Source organism: Mytilus californianus, unplaced genomic scaffold (genome assembly GCF_021869535.1).
Source record: "Mytilus californianus isolate M0D057914Y unplaced genomic scaffold, xbMytCali1.0.p SCAF_4, whole genome shotgun sequence".
NCBI lineage: Eukaryota > Metazoa > Mollusca > Bivalvia > Mytilida > Mytilidae > Mytilus > Mytilus californianus.
This window is the reverse complement of record NW_026262690.1, coordinates 81,586,055-81,600,283: the sequence shown is the minus strand read 5'-3', so window position 1 is coordinate 81,600,283 and position 14,229 is coordinate 81,586,055. Positions and strand designations below refer to the sequence as shown.

At 31.1% G+C, this 14,229-nt stretch overlaps 1 protein-coding gene across 1 annotated transcript; it reads right to left on the bottom strand.

Annotated features, from left to right (window-relative positions):
• Nucleotides 1–4,693: 4,693 nt before the first annotated feature.
• On the bottom strand, nucleotides 4,694–12,882 carry LOC127737100 (NADP-dependent oxidoreductase domain-containing protein 1-like). The gene is made up of 6 exons (XM_052247633.1): nucleotides 12,854–12,882; nucleotides 12,732–12,758; nucleotides 9,535–9,731; nucleotides 8,008–8,349; nucleotides 7,342–7,528; nucleotides 4,694–4,959 (listed from the first exon to the last, which is right to left on the bottom strand). The coding sequence occupies exons 1-6, from the start codon at nucleotides 12,880–12,882 to the stop codon at nucleotides 4,785–4,787; spliced, it is 957 nt and encodes a 318-aa protein (XP_052103593.1). The 3' UTR covers nucleotides 4,694–4,784.
• Between the last annotated feature and the right edge of the window lie 1,347 nt (nucleotides 12,883–14,229).

The window sequence follows — 14,229 nt, the reverse complement described above, 5'->3', positions numbered from 1 at the left end:
TACCTGCTTTCTCACATTTAGACATATTTTGAACTTCAAAGGTCTGATCGTCCTGAGCACGAATGAAATATTTGCTACTGGACGTTTACCAAACAACTGTTTGTTAAATCAACAGTATATGGTTCAAATTTGACAAAAGTTTACGGCTTGTAATTTTTCGTGTTTTTTTGTGCTTGATTCAACCTATTTATATATTTGAAGGTAAAAATCTGATCTCCAAATAATCAAGCTATAAATATAGTAATCATGAGACTAAGAGTATAAAACAAGAAGCTCTCAAGAGCCTGAATCGCTCACCTGTAATTTTTTGCTTAAATCTTTCATCAATGATTATTTTTGCTTTTCAATATGTATTAATGAGTGGCTTAAAAATGCCATTCAAATGTTCTTTGTATCTGTCATATTTTCTTCAAAAGCAAAAAATTGCATTTTACCCCTATGTTCCATTTTAGCCATAGTGGCTATGTTTCTTGACGTACAAGGAAATAAAACACAAAATTTATACTAGAAATTGACCCCTTAAGGAGTTATTGTCCTTTAAAGACAATTTTTCACAATTTGTCTATCTAGTTTGCTTACTTTAAAAAATTTTCTCCTTTGAAACTGCTGAAACTCATTTAGCCCAAGTTTGGCTGAAATTTATTCAGCAGTTTCAAAGGAGAAGATTTTTTAAAGTAAGCAAACTAGATGGACAAATTGTGAAAAATTGTCTTTAAAGGACAATAACTCCTTAAGGGGTCAATTGACAATTTTGGTCCTATTGAACTTATTTGTAGATCTTATTTTGCTGAACATGTTTGCTGTTTACAGTTTATCTTTATCTATAATAATATTCAAGATAATAACCGAAAACTGCAAAATTTCCTTAAAATCATCAATTCAGGGGCAATAACCTAAAAATCAGATACCTGATTTGGCTGATAATTTCAGGGCAGGTAGACCTTGACCTAATGAATACTTTAACTTCTTGTCTGATTTGCTCTAAATGCTTTAGTTTTTGAGATATAAGTCAAAAACTGCATTTTACCCTATGTTCTATTTTTAGCCATGGTGGCCATGTTTTTTGACGAAACAGAAAATAAAACACAAACTTTATTCTAGATAACCTAAGAACCATTCAGCTTAAGTTTGGTTTAATTTGGTTCAGTAGTTTCAGAGGAGAAGATTTTTTAAAGTTATAAAACATGATAAACAAATTGTGTAAAATTGTCCTTAAAGGGCAATAACTCCTTAAGGGGTCAATTGACAATTTTGGTCATATAAACTTATTTGTAGATCTTACTTTCCTGAACATTTTTGCTGTTTATAGTTTATCTTTATCTATAATAATATCGAGATATAAATAACCTAAAACTGCAAAATTTCCTTAAAATTACCAATTTAGTGGCAGCAACCCAACAATGGGTTGTTAGATTCATCTGAAAATTTCAGGGCTGATAGAACTTGACCTAATAAACATTTTTCCCCAAGCAGATTTGCTCTTAATGCTTTAGTTTTTGAGATATAAGCCAAAAACTGCATTTTACCCCCATGTTCTATTTTTAGCCATGGCAGCCATGTTTTTTGACGAAACAGAAAATAAAACAAAAATTTATTTTAGATAACCTAAGAACTTTTCAGCTTAAGTTTGGTTTAATTTGGTTCAGTAGTTTCAGAGGAGAAGATTTTTTAAAGTTAGAAAATATGATAAACAAATTGTGTAAAATTGCCCTTAAAGGGCAATAACTCCTTAAGGGGTCAATTGACAATTTTGGTCATATAAACTTATTTGTAGATCTTACTTTCTTGAACATTTTTGCTGTTTACAGTTTATCTTTATCTATAATAATATCAAGATATAAATAGCCAAAAACTGCAAAATTTCCTTAAAATTACCAATTTAGTGGCAGCCACCCAATAATGGGTTGTTAGATTCATCTGAAAATTTCAGGGCTGATAGAACTTGACCTTATGAAATTGTTACCCCATGTCAGATTTGCTCTAAATGCTTTAGTTTTTGAGATATAAGCCAAAAACTGCTTTCTACCCCCATGTTCTATTTTTAGCCATGGCAGCCATGTTTTTTGACAAAACAGAAAATAAAACATAAAGTTTATTCTAGATACCCTATGGATCATTCAGCTTAAGTTTGGTTGGAATTGGTTCAGTAGTTTCAGAGGAGAAGATGTTTGAAATAGTTTATACCGGATGGACGACAGACGACAACGGACGAAGATGACGGACGACGACAGACGCCAAGTGATGTCAAAAGCTCACATTTCCTTTGGAAAGGTGATCTAAAAAAGGTGCTGTTTACTGGGTTTAAAATGTAAAACAGACAAAAAAGCATAGACAATGACATTGATCAAGGAATTTTATTTAAACTATACTATACGTCCTTGAATTGGTACATTTAAACAGAATTCAATTGAAGGTTGATAAGGACCTTATAGCTGACTATACAGTATTGGTTTTGCTCATTGTTGAAGGCCGTACAGTAACCTTTAATTGTTAACTTCTCTGTCATTTGGTCTCTGGTGGAGAGTTGTCTCATTGGCAATTGTACCACATCTTTTTATTTTTATATTATCAAGACATTATTTAGGGTTTTTTTTTATTTAAAGACAATCACTGAACCCTGAAAATAAGGTTAAGATCTGCTTTTTCATTTCAGAAAATCTTTAAAGCACAAGGTATCTATGTACAAACGATTAAATGTCATAGGCTTTTAACTTTTAGATTATAAAGTTTTTATATTACTTATAAAACTTGCCTAAAAGTAATACTTAATAAGAAAAAAAATCTCGAATACCGAGTTAAGTGCTAGAATTTTAAAAGCTTTTACTTGATAGCTATGAGAGCTCGGAATTTTCTCATGATCAACATACATGTATTTTAAAGGAATTTTGTGCCCTGACTAAAATTGATGAACTTCCAGCTAAAAGTAAATATAAATATATAGTAGTATTATTGCTCCAGCATGAGCTTTTCCTCAGTAACACTTTGAAGCATGCAAAGAAGGGTTTGCTAACCATTCTGGAGCATCCAATGTCTTCCAGTTTTGATGGGAGTTTGTACTGGTATTTGTTTTTTTGTCTGTACAATTCCCTTGCTGCTTCTTGCTAGTCTCATTCAAATACTGTCCTCTGGTTTTAAATATTTTAATCTCATTTTCACACAGTAGTTTTTGGTATTTTTTATGATGTTTAAATTCTTTATAATTACACTAGCTCTTTCTCTCTCTCTCTTTCTTGTCAATGAAGATGGCTGGCTGATTAACGTCCAGTGTCGAATTAATGCATATTCTGGACAAGAACATGTTAATGTGATATAAATATAAAGCCTTATTTGTACTAGACCAACATGCTAAGCCGAATTTTAACTTTGCTAGTTCAGTCTTTAGGAAGAAATGTCACCCTACCAGGACACATTATTCTGATTCATGACCAACCAGTCTATGCTCTGTGCTGACTATGCGGTATGGGTTTTGCTCATTGTTGAAGGATGTACAGTGACCTATAGTTGTATACTTCCATGTTATTTGGTCTCTGGTGGAGAATTGTCTTATTGGCAATCATACCACATTTTCTTATTATCATTCTTACTCCTATATGCAGTGTAGCTTGTGGTAAAACAGTAAATACCAATTTTCAAGCCTTTGGTTTGATCAGTCAGAAATCAAACCTATACCAAATCAGATATTTGTCAAGTACTTGTTCTGTCAGATAATCTGTAGAAATCTAAATCTTCATTCAAAATTTTCTACAAGAATTGTTTTACTTTAAAGAGCAATAGTATTTCATGTGGTAGTACACACCAAAACGTCTTAAAAAAGATTGTGCTAATAGTCTTAAACTTTGCATGGAAAAGGGTATGTAACCTTACACATGGCATTACTTAAGAACACAACTTCCTAATCAGGTCATAGTTTCAGTGATAAATCAAATATAACCAGTTATTATTTTTTGTAATTAAAGTTCCTCAAATATTAATTTGTGGCAGATATTGCACCAAAAAACTCAGTTTTATCCAACATCCAACAATATATCTTTTACCAAACAAAAAATAAGACACTCCTAATGAAGTTGTTTAGTTAGTGTAACAAATATTAAAATATGCTACACTTTCTACAGTTAGAGAGTATATATCACAGCTTATTTTCTTTAACATTGTGTAGTCTATGTAATGAAATGTTGATGGCTTTGGCAGTTTATATGAACTATGAAATCTCGTCCTATAAAATGTATTTATCAGGAGTAGATTTGAAGAGGATGTGGAAACCCATCCTTTATTTCACAATCTTTTTAAGCATTTTGAAAAAAAAATTATGAATGGGGGAAATTAACCATTATGGAGTCCAGTATCATGAGCATCATCCTTTTGAGAAAAAATATGAAACATGCACTTGTACATGATATGTTAAAAAATGAGGGTCTGTATGGGGTTTAGAGAATAGAGAATAATAGGCAAAAAGTGCAGAATTACCGTAAGGGCCAAAAAATAAAGAATAGAAAAATATAGGCTAAAAAAACAAGAAATGAGAATAATGGGGTGTTAAAATACAAAGCATAGAGAATAATTGGCAAAATAGATAAAGAATAGAGAATAGAGAAAAGTTGTGCTAAAAAATTAAAGAATCAAGAAATGATGCACCCACCATCCCAGACCCTCACAAATGACATTTAAAAAATCCATCATCTATTATTAAAACATATTACAAGTTATTAAATATTTTATTTAAAACAACAAATAATAAATATCATATCACAGTTATTCCATAAAAATGATTTTCAGCTAAGCATTTCTCAGTTATCTGCAATCCCTGATAACAATGCCTGAGCTCTTTGTTTGATATATGTATCAAATACAGATAAATATTTCTGTACAAATGTTTTCCTTAAGTGTTCATCTTCTACTAGCTTTCTTTGGACAGGTGTCTTCACCTGGAAAACTTTTACCAAGTCAAATCTTGGGAACATTCTGAAAGCAGACGAAAAAAAAAATCAACATAGCAAATTCGTTCTAAAAGAAAAAGAACCCTTTAAAACTTTTTATATATTCAACTATAATTTTAAGTTATCTTATACTACAAAAATATGTCCTGTCCTCTTTTCCTTGATTGTGTCATAACTGAATGAGACTTAACACCTGATTTGTTATTACATGAGTTAAACACCATGGGTGCCACACACCAAGTAAGAACTGCTTACCCTTCCGGAGCACCTGAGTTCATCTTTGTTTTAAGTGGGGATTGTGGTGCTCATTCTTTAGTTGTTTAAGGTGGTACATACCACTACAGGGAGATAACTGTAAAAATCAGCTGAACGTTTTAATCACATTCTATTGTGAAGGAAATATTAAGCTTCTCAATGATCAAAATTAGTGTTTGTCAAACTGCTATATATCCAATGAAATTTTTCCAATAAAGTGTGTGATTCAAGTTGTTTGAAATTTTTATATTTTTGTCAAAGGGTCAAAGTAAATATTTTGTCAAAATTTTATGAAAATTAAACGAGCCATTTTAATTTTAGTCAACCTTAATTTTAGTCACCTTAAGGATATACTTAGGTGAAATAAAAAAAATCTAGAATTTAAAATTGATACTATAAGTCAGAAGAGCATTAGTTAAGGAACAAAATAAGATAAAAATATTAATAGGTTATGGGTCTCCTTTTCAAGATATTCATTTTTTTTAAAATGGCGGGAAAAGGCCGACTCAGACTTTTACCTTATATTTGCATTGGTATTATTTCGGTATCACATTGAAAGAAATTTAGAATCTGCTTTTAAAAATTTTGGTAAATGACCTTTTATGAGTTATTGAAGTCTTTTATGAAAAGAAAATTGGGTGTTATGGGGCAAAATATTTTACCCTGTATGGTAGGAAAAAAACCAAGGAGTCCGAACATCTAACAAAAATTCCTAAACATGACCTAAGTACATCCTGAAGAAATGTTTTGTGGATTTGTTTGTCTTTTCATCATTTTTCGTTTTTTTGCGTTATTAGTTTTTCTTCTACTTTTCGAGTTTAAATATCCTCTTGGTATCTCCTGCCTCTTTTTCAATGACTGTGCAGGATGTATAATTACATATACTAATATCCAGTAAGAATGGGGACATAAAATCAGATGTCTCATATACCAACAGTGTAATGCTCTCTGCATATTTAAGAATCTTTGTAACAAATATTATATGGGTCTGTAAAGGAGCTGTTGCAAATTAAATTTCTGCCCCTTTCCAGTATTCCATGTTTGTCAAGTGGCAGTCCAAATTTCCCATTTTCAGTCCCATTGTTCATCACTTGCAGAAGCTATTAATTAGACTTATTGTTGATTTGTTCTCATCATGTCAGTGGTTCCCAAGGCTTTGAGAAATCAAATAGACATGTGGTCCAGTAAACTATTCTTCTTAACTGGACCAGACTCTTTTTTACAGGAAATTTTCACATATGATTTGGAAATAATTTAAAATTTTACTGCTCATTTGGTCCAGTAAAGCATATCACTTAATTGGACCAACCCAATTTTACTGGACTTTGCCCAATGTCTGGCAATCTTGGGAATGACTGCCATGTAGTTGCCACTAGACAATAAGCAAACAACAAACAATCTTGTTTCTGAACTACTAGATTCAGTTAAATTGAACTTTTCATATGCAGAATTTTTTTATAAAGATGTTAAATTTAAAAAAAAACAAAAAAAAACTTTACTTTTAAAGGTTTACAGAATTAAAGAATGTGAAAACCTAATCTTTTGGTTTAAATATGAAAAATTAATTTTCTAATTTTGCTTTTGATTAAAAAGAAGATTCTGATAATATTTTACATAATTTTGTATCTGATGTTGTTAGTACTTGTTTCTAAAACTTTATACCAAATGTATAATAATGATATATCTCAACATTTAAATATTTGTTGAAGGCAAAAAAAAAAAATTAAGCTTGAATAATGAAAAAAACAAAAAACAGTTTTTTTACTGTTCTGAATCATAGTCCTTACAAAATATCTGATTCATTTATTAATACAACTATAGGTTAAAACCAAGGTTGATAACATATACCTCTTATTAGAATTTTAAAAATAGCATGATAAAAATTAGTTTGTAAAAATATGAAAAAATGTCTGTTGAACCTTCAAGCACAATATGCCAAAAAAAGCATTGTTGTCAAACGTATAAAAATCAATATGATAATAAAAACAAAAAATTGTATGGTGACCTGTAATTGTTCACACTTTTGTCCTTAAGTCTTTTATGGAAAGTTGTCTCATTGCCAACCACACCATCTCGCCTTATCTTTATATAAATTGAAATCATGCATATAAAATTCAGTGTTCATAAATATAAAGAATTGCATAAACTTTACCCAGCCAGATTATCTCTCCTCTTGATGAAATCTTCTTCCCTGAATTTATCTTCCATTAAATCTTGAAACAATACAGAATGAATGACGTCTAGAGTTTCTACTTTTGTCAGTTGTAACTGAGTACACCAGTTCATAAAAGCAAATAGCATTTGCTCTGCAAACTTTTCATTTGTACAAATTATGCTTTCTGAAAAGGAAAACCAGAAGAATGAATAGAAATATTCATTTTTTAAAAAGACAGTTTTTGAAAAAAGAAATGTAAAAAACAAAATCACTTTTATTTTTTCACTTCAATATATATATAATTTGTATAATTTGCTTGTGGTTTACAAACATTACAAAAAAAACTTTTTTTCACGCATAGAGATTAATTTTTTTAGGCTAACTGTTTTAGAGGGCTTTTTGTGAATAAAAATACCGTAAACCAACCAAATTCATACCCATGAACACATCGTAACAATAAAAATCCAAACAAAATCAAATAAATAACTTGATTTGGTGTTTAAAGCGCATATTTAGTACTGAGTAAGTTTTATGACTTAAAGGCCTGGTTCTCATGAAGTTAAATTTAAATTACACAAAAATGGAAAAAATTTAGAGAGCTGTGAAACTGAAAAATCTTGTAATATATACTAGGGGTTAACATTAGTGGTATGACACCTTTACCTGACTTTTTGAATCCTATTGGACATGTCATCTCAACAGTGTCTGGGTTCTCTAAGGCTGCATTAACATTAAGTGTACAGTCCCATGTGTTTGTATGACTATCATCTCTCCATGTAAACTCAGGATGTATGATGTTTGATGTCAGTAATAGCTGTTTTAACTTTTTAGTTGTGTAAGTACTGACCAGAGAATAAAATATAACTGTTGGTGGTATGTTATTTTTAAGTTCCTCAGCGATTGATGGAATCTGAGATGGTAGTACACATAAATATACTATGTGTGAGGTGGAAATTAACTTGATGTTGTCATAGAAACAGTCGACACCTTTACTCTGCAGGTATTCTGAAAATAATAAAAATTTATCTACAGTCCTTTTAATAATTAATATGATTGTTTTATTTGTTATTATTTGATATTGAGAGAGGTGGCATATGGGCAATAAGATAAGATAAGTATATATGCATAACATATACTTCCCTCTTTCCATTCTAAATTCGATTATAATTTTGTAATAGAAAAGAATTTTGTCAAGTCTGTGAATACCTTGGAAATAAGGTTCATTGTTTATAAGCAGCTGTAATGAGAGGTTGGAAGCATTTAAAACATGGTAAAAACAAAAAACTTAAGCACAAGAACAATTCTTCAGAAAATGAAAATTACAGAGCTATCTCTCATTGTTATCAGTCCAGGGCATTACTTAAACAAGTAACTTTCAAATTACCTATACAAGTTATGTTGAAAACAAGGCTATTTTAAATATAACTTCTATAAGTAACTTTTGTTCATATATTTTTATAGGTGTCCATTAATACCGATTTTACTAGCTTTAACAAATTTTCACAGACACCTGGTTATTTTTTCCATGAAATATAAAAACTAATCCTCTTAAAACACTAATTGCCTTTCTGACAAACTTACATTTTATATCGATGCTTCTGAAGTTCTAGGTCAAAGATTGGACTCTTGGGTATCAAAATATAATATTCCTTGAAAATCTTAAAGGTAGACAGATATAAATAGATGGAACCTTGTGATTTAATTCAGACTTGAAGTAATTTATAATTTGTAACCCAAAACAATTACATATGTTCCTTAAATAGTCATAAATGCTAATCTTTTCAAAGATGTATAAAATAACTTATTATATACAAGTAATATTTTTGTCATAAGTTTTAAAGTAACCTTTACCTCTATACTCATCTCAAATTTAATAAATATAAAATTAAGTAAAAATTCATAAAAGCTACATTTAGTCCATGCTTTTATTGACATTTAAAATAACTCTTATTGAGTAATTTAATAATTTATAAAAACAAAAATTACCTATATAAGTAACTAAAAAAAAATAACTTGTTTAAGTAACGCCCCTGACTAGTTATAGTATTAAAATTGATTGATTGTTAGTTGCTTAACATTATAGTATCTAAACTTAATGCTTTATGTCTTTTAGATAGTTCAACAATACATCATACAGAGAGTTAAATATCTTGATATTACTTTGTTTGGTGTTACTTAAACATGTATTACCTAATGTTTCTGGTCGTCTTGTAGAAACTTTAAGGTCCTTTGGTCTGACACCACCATAAGTTAACAAGCAATGTGCTAACTGACTTCCTAGTCGACCACAGCCAAGTATTCCAACCTTCACTTGATCTTTAGGTTCTCTGTCTTGCATAATTTTTGCAGTTTTCTTCTGTGGACTTTTGATTTGTCGCCTTAGCTGCCTGAAATTTATAAATTACTGAGATCAAATTTAATGGCATAACTTTCTGTTGACTCTTCCAAAATTTTAAACCTTATTGACTTCCACCAAGCAACTTGATTATTAGTATCTGGGATCTGAAATTATTTGAAGTTGATGAAACATAAAATACGTAAGTAACAGTGACCTACATTTTACAGGAGCTGCTAATCTGCAAAACTTCCCAAAAATGTATTATTACACAAAGTTGTATAATAAAAGTTATCTCAAAAATGTAGGTATCTGAGTTTTAAAATGGTTTTAAAACTAATTCAAAGTCAATCAAGAATAAATTATATACTATGGATTCATTTATTTTGGTAGGTACCAATTTTCATGGATTAAAGCAAATTAATATTTTTCTAGATACTTGATTTTTCAACAAACTCTGCATGCATATCTTTTATATGAAATTTATTTTGTTGAACACTTATAAATGTGTGGTTTCCCTCAAATAATGAAATCTTTGAAAACTAATAGCCTACAAGTAATAATGAATAAACTGTAGATAAGAGAAATCAACTATTAATAAGAATCTGCTACACCTACTGGTATGCATACTTACATGCAGTTTAATGGGTGGGTGGGGTTCGTGTTGCTCAGTCTTTAGTTTTCTATGTTGTGTTTTGTGTACTATTTTTTGTCTGTTGGTCTTTTTCTTTTTTAGCCATGGAGTTGTCAGTTTATTTTTTACTTATGAGTTTGAATGTCCCTGTGGTATCGTTCGCCTCTCTTTTATGATAAAAGATCACTTATAAATTAGTATCTGAAATCTGAACTTTACTAGTCTGGGAGAACATGATTTTTTAAATTATTTCATAACTAGTTATTGGCTTTGAACTAAGTAGCTGTACATGTGAGTACTCTAAAACTGGTACTTTGTGTCTTTAGTACTTATGTTAGTTGTTTTTTGTGTATCATGCCAATCTGATGAGTCAAGCCATTTCCAATTTATTTTCACAAATTTATCTTATGTTGTGCTGTTGTACCACTCTTCCTGACAAGGTTATAATTAGGTGAGCATTGAGTGCTCACAAACATGTTTAACTCACCACTTTCTATATGTGTCTGTCCCAAGTCAATAACCTGTAATTAAGTGGTTTTTCGTTCGTTGCTGTCAGTTATATTTGATTTTTGTTTATTGTTTTTGTCATAAATAAGGCTATTGATTTTTTTTTGCTTGAATTGTCTCACATTTTGGTCATTTTGAGGCCTTTTATAGCAGATTATACAACCTTTAGAACTTTACTTTAATCTATGTTAGTCTTTGGTGGATAGTTGTCACATGGCAATCATTCCACATCTCCTTATTTCATAGTGAATTTAGTAATAAAGGCTGAACTGTAAGTCATAATGACATATGAGTCTCCCCAAAATATGTTGCTGTATCATCAGTATGGGTATTACTTTCTGAGAAATTGATGTGGATGTGCATGCTGGAGATACTTCAACTGTTCTCCTAAATTTTGTTGTGAACTTAAAATGAACATATCAATTCCTAACAAGACTAAGTTGTGCAATGATTGTTGGTTGACTTGCTGTTTTCTCAAGACTTTTGAGCTCCCTTTTAGGATATAAACCAAAACAAATGATGTCAAATTGTTTTGTGTCGTTATTTTTTTTTAATTTGTAAATTTTAATAAAAACACCTTAAACTCATTTCTTTGTCTGTTTGGCATCACAAATTACCACGAAGTCATATAATGACATCAAAATTGAAGTCATTTCGTACCTTGACCATTTTATTTACCATTTCGTACCCAACAATTACCACTACCATATGGCCCATTTTGTACCCATTCCTACCCTATGAGCCAACTTCATTTACCATTTTGTACCCATGATCAAAACCATTTCCTACCCAATGGGTCAACTTCATTTACCATTTCGTACCTCATAGACTGACTACATGTTTACTCTTTCGTATTATATATTTGTAAATTGTTGAAATTTTGTCCCAACATCTATATTGGAAATTTTTTAAAACAAAAACAAAAAATGTTTGCATAAGAATTTGCACCTTGTGTGACCAATCAAAGAATTTGCCCCTTATGTTACCAATAATTGAGAAATATGGAATGAAATGGCATACATATAGTTTGTTTGATGTTTAACACCACTTTCAGAGCTATTGTGCTATTTCGTGGAAGTCAGTTTTATTACTGGAGGAAGCAGGAGTGCCTGGAGAGAACCACCGACCTTCGGTAGGAAAACTAACAATCTTAGTCAATTAAGATTGGAGTTGAGCACACTTGCCACGTGTGGGATTAGAACTCACAACCTCAGTGTTGTCTGGCTAGTGATACAGTAGTTTGACTACTTAAGAGTAAGACCACTCATCCAATGAGGCCCCTGGTATACATATAAATCTTCTGTGAGGAATGAAATGGCACACATATAAATCTTCTGTGAGGTATGAAATGGTATACATATAATTCTTCCATAAGGTATGAATAATTTGCATACACAATATAAATATTACATGAGGTACATGTATGAAATGGTATACATACAAATCTTCCATGAGGTACGAAATGGTATGCATATAAGTATTCCATGAGATATGAAACTACATGTACATACGTATTAATATTCCAAATGGCATACATAAACATTTTTCATGAGGTACGAAATGGCATACATAGAAATATTCCATGAGGTATGAAATGGGGTACAAAATAGTTAGGGTTCGAATAGCTGAGGAACCATAGCGCTTAGGTCCTTTATATGATATTTTTTTACAATTTGCGGAACCGTAGCTCAAGTAGGTCCTTATGTAATCTTTTGACATATTGCGGACCATATATACATTGTAGTTCCGCAACTAGAGTACTAAATGACTGTAAATCGATTTCAACCCTCCCCCTTTTTTATTTCATGCATTTTCTGTTATGTAGTGATAATAAAATTGTGTAATTAATTTGCTAGTATTTGGGCAATATGATTGTTTAATAATGTTTTGGGTTTTTAAATCTGAAAATACCTTGCTTCATTGAGACATAGATGCCAACTGACATGATATTCGCGTGTAATACACGCTTTTTCAACGGTTTACACGCGAGGATTTTGTCACTTGGCGTGTACACGCTTTTCACCACTTTACACGCAATTACACGCTTTTTCGTTGTTTTCATTTTTTGGTCGTTAGTGATATCACGATTCTCGGGTTTTTTCATTATAAGACGATAAATGCCGAAAATTTCGAAGTAATTGTTTATTTTTCTATATGGACGAACAGCAAAAAGCACTTAAGGTAAGTAGTTTGTGATTAGTTTTTACGATTTTGTGACTTTCTTTCTTTCAAATTTACGTAGGGGAAATGTCCACAGAAAGAGGTCGCTTTCAGGACCTGTACTGTCGTCTAAAGAGCCGATTGTTAAGTAAAAACGATGTCGATGTGTACGTCTAAGATTCACTGAGATTTATAAATTATATTTGAGAGTTCGATTACAAATGATCGAGGGACGAGTAACGCATTGTACACCCTATGTTGCAATCATAACAATACATGTGAGAGGAGAACTACAATATAGCTATTTGATTAAGCATTTAACGTGTTTAATGGTAATCAAATAATGAAATATTTTTCTTTTTCAGTATTAAATCTAGCCAACAGATTTCCACAGGCCATAGAGGATGGAAATATCACGGAACTGTTGGATCAGTTCTCATAGTACCAGCTGTCTTCTGATAAACTACCTAGTTTTGACCAGGCAATAGCAACATATATAGTTTGTTGGGAGTAATGGCAGAGATAATAGATGACATTTTAGATGGCAAAAAAACGTTATGACACTCTTTCAAAGCTTGATAGAGCTATTATAGTTCAGCCAATATAAATTCTGACTGTGAGAGAGCATTTTCAATTATAAAGAAATTCACACTGAATTCTGATCAGAACTTGACAATGATATATTGTGTGCCTTGTTATCAAGTAAATGTAACCAAACTGGCAGTTGTTTTGAATTTGTACTTAGTGGTGTTGCTTTAAAAGCAGCAAAACAGACCACTGTTGAATACAATAAAAGTTTATAGTAGAATATTGTTTTTTATATTAACAAATTTGTATAATGTGAAATTATGAACATTGTTCATATTAAAAAGTCTGCATCTACGTCACGTGTTTTCACACGCTTTTTGACATGTCATGTCATGTCATGTCATGTCATGACATGATTTCTCATTGTCAGAGGTTGGCAAGTATGCATTGAGAACAACTGTGAGGTATGTTGCTTGTGCACATGCTGTAACTGTCAATGCATGTGACCTAAATCGTAAATTAAGTAAGGCTTTTTCTTCTTCTGTTAAAGCACTCTCAAATTGTAAAGTCTGTAAATTTTCTGTTATATCAACAGGAGGTGGTTCTGTAGTTACTTTTTGTTTCAGTCTTTGAACGAGATCCATGTTTCTATGAACGCTAAAATATTCTATTCGAATGTACTCTGATTTTATTCTACTAAAATAAGATAAAGCGCAAAATA

Bases quoted from the DNA above. Each gene is read 5' to 3' on its own strand.
- LOC127737100 (XM_052247633.1), bottom strand. From the start codon at position 12,882: ATGAAAACAACGAAAAAGCGTGTAATTGC. The intron at 9,732-12,731 runs GTATTTTCAGAT...TATAAATTTCAG, and splicing joins CTATGTCTCAATGAAGCAAG to GCAGCTAAGGCGACAAATCA. The intron at 4,960-7,341 runs GTAAAGTTTATG...GTCTGCTTTCAG, and splicing joins AGGAGAGATAATCTGGCTGG to AATGTTCCCAAGATTTGACT.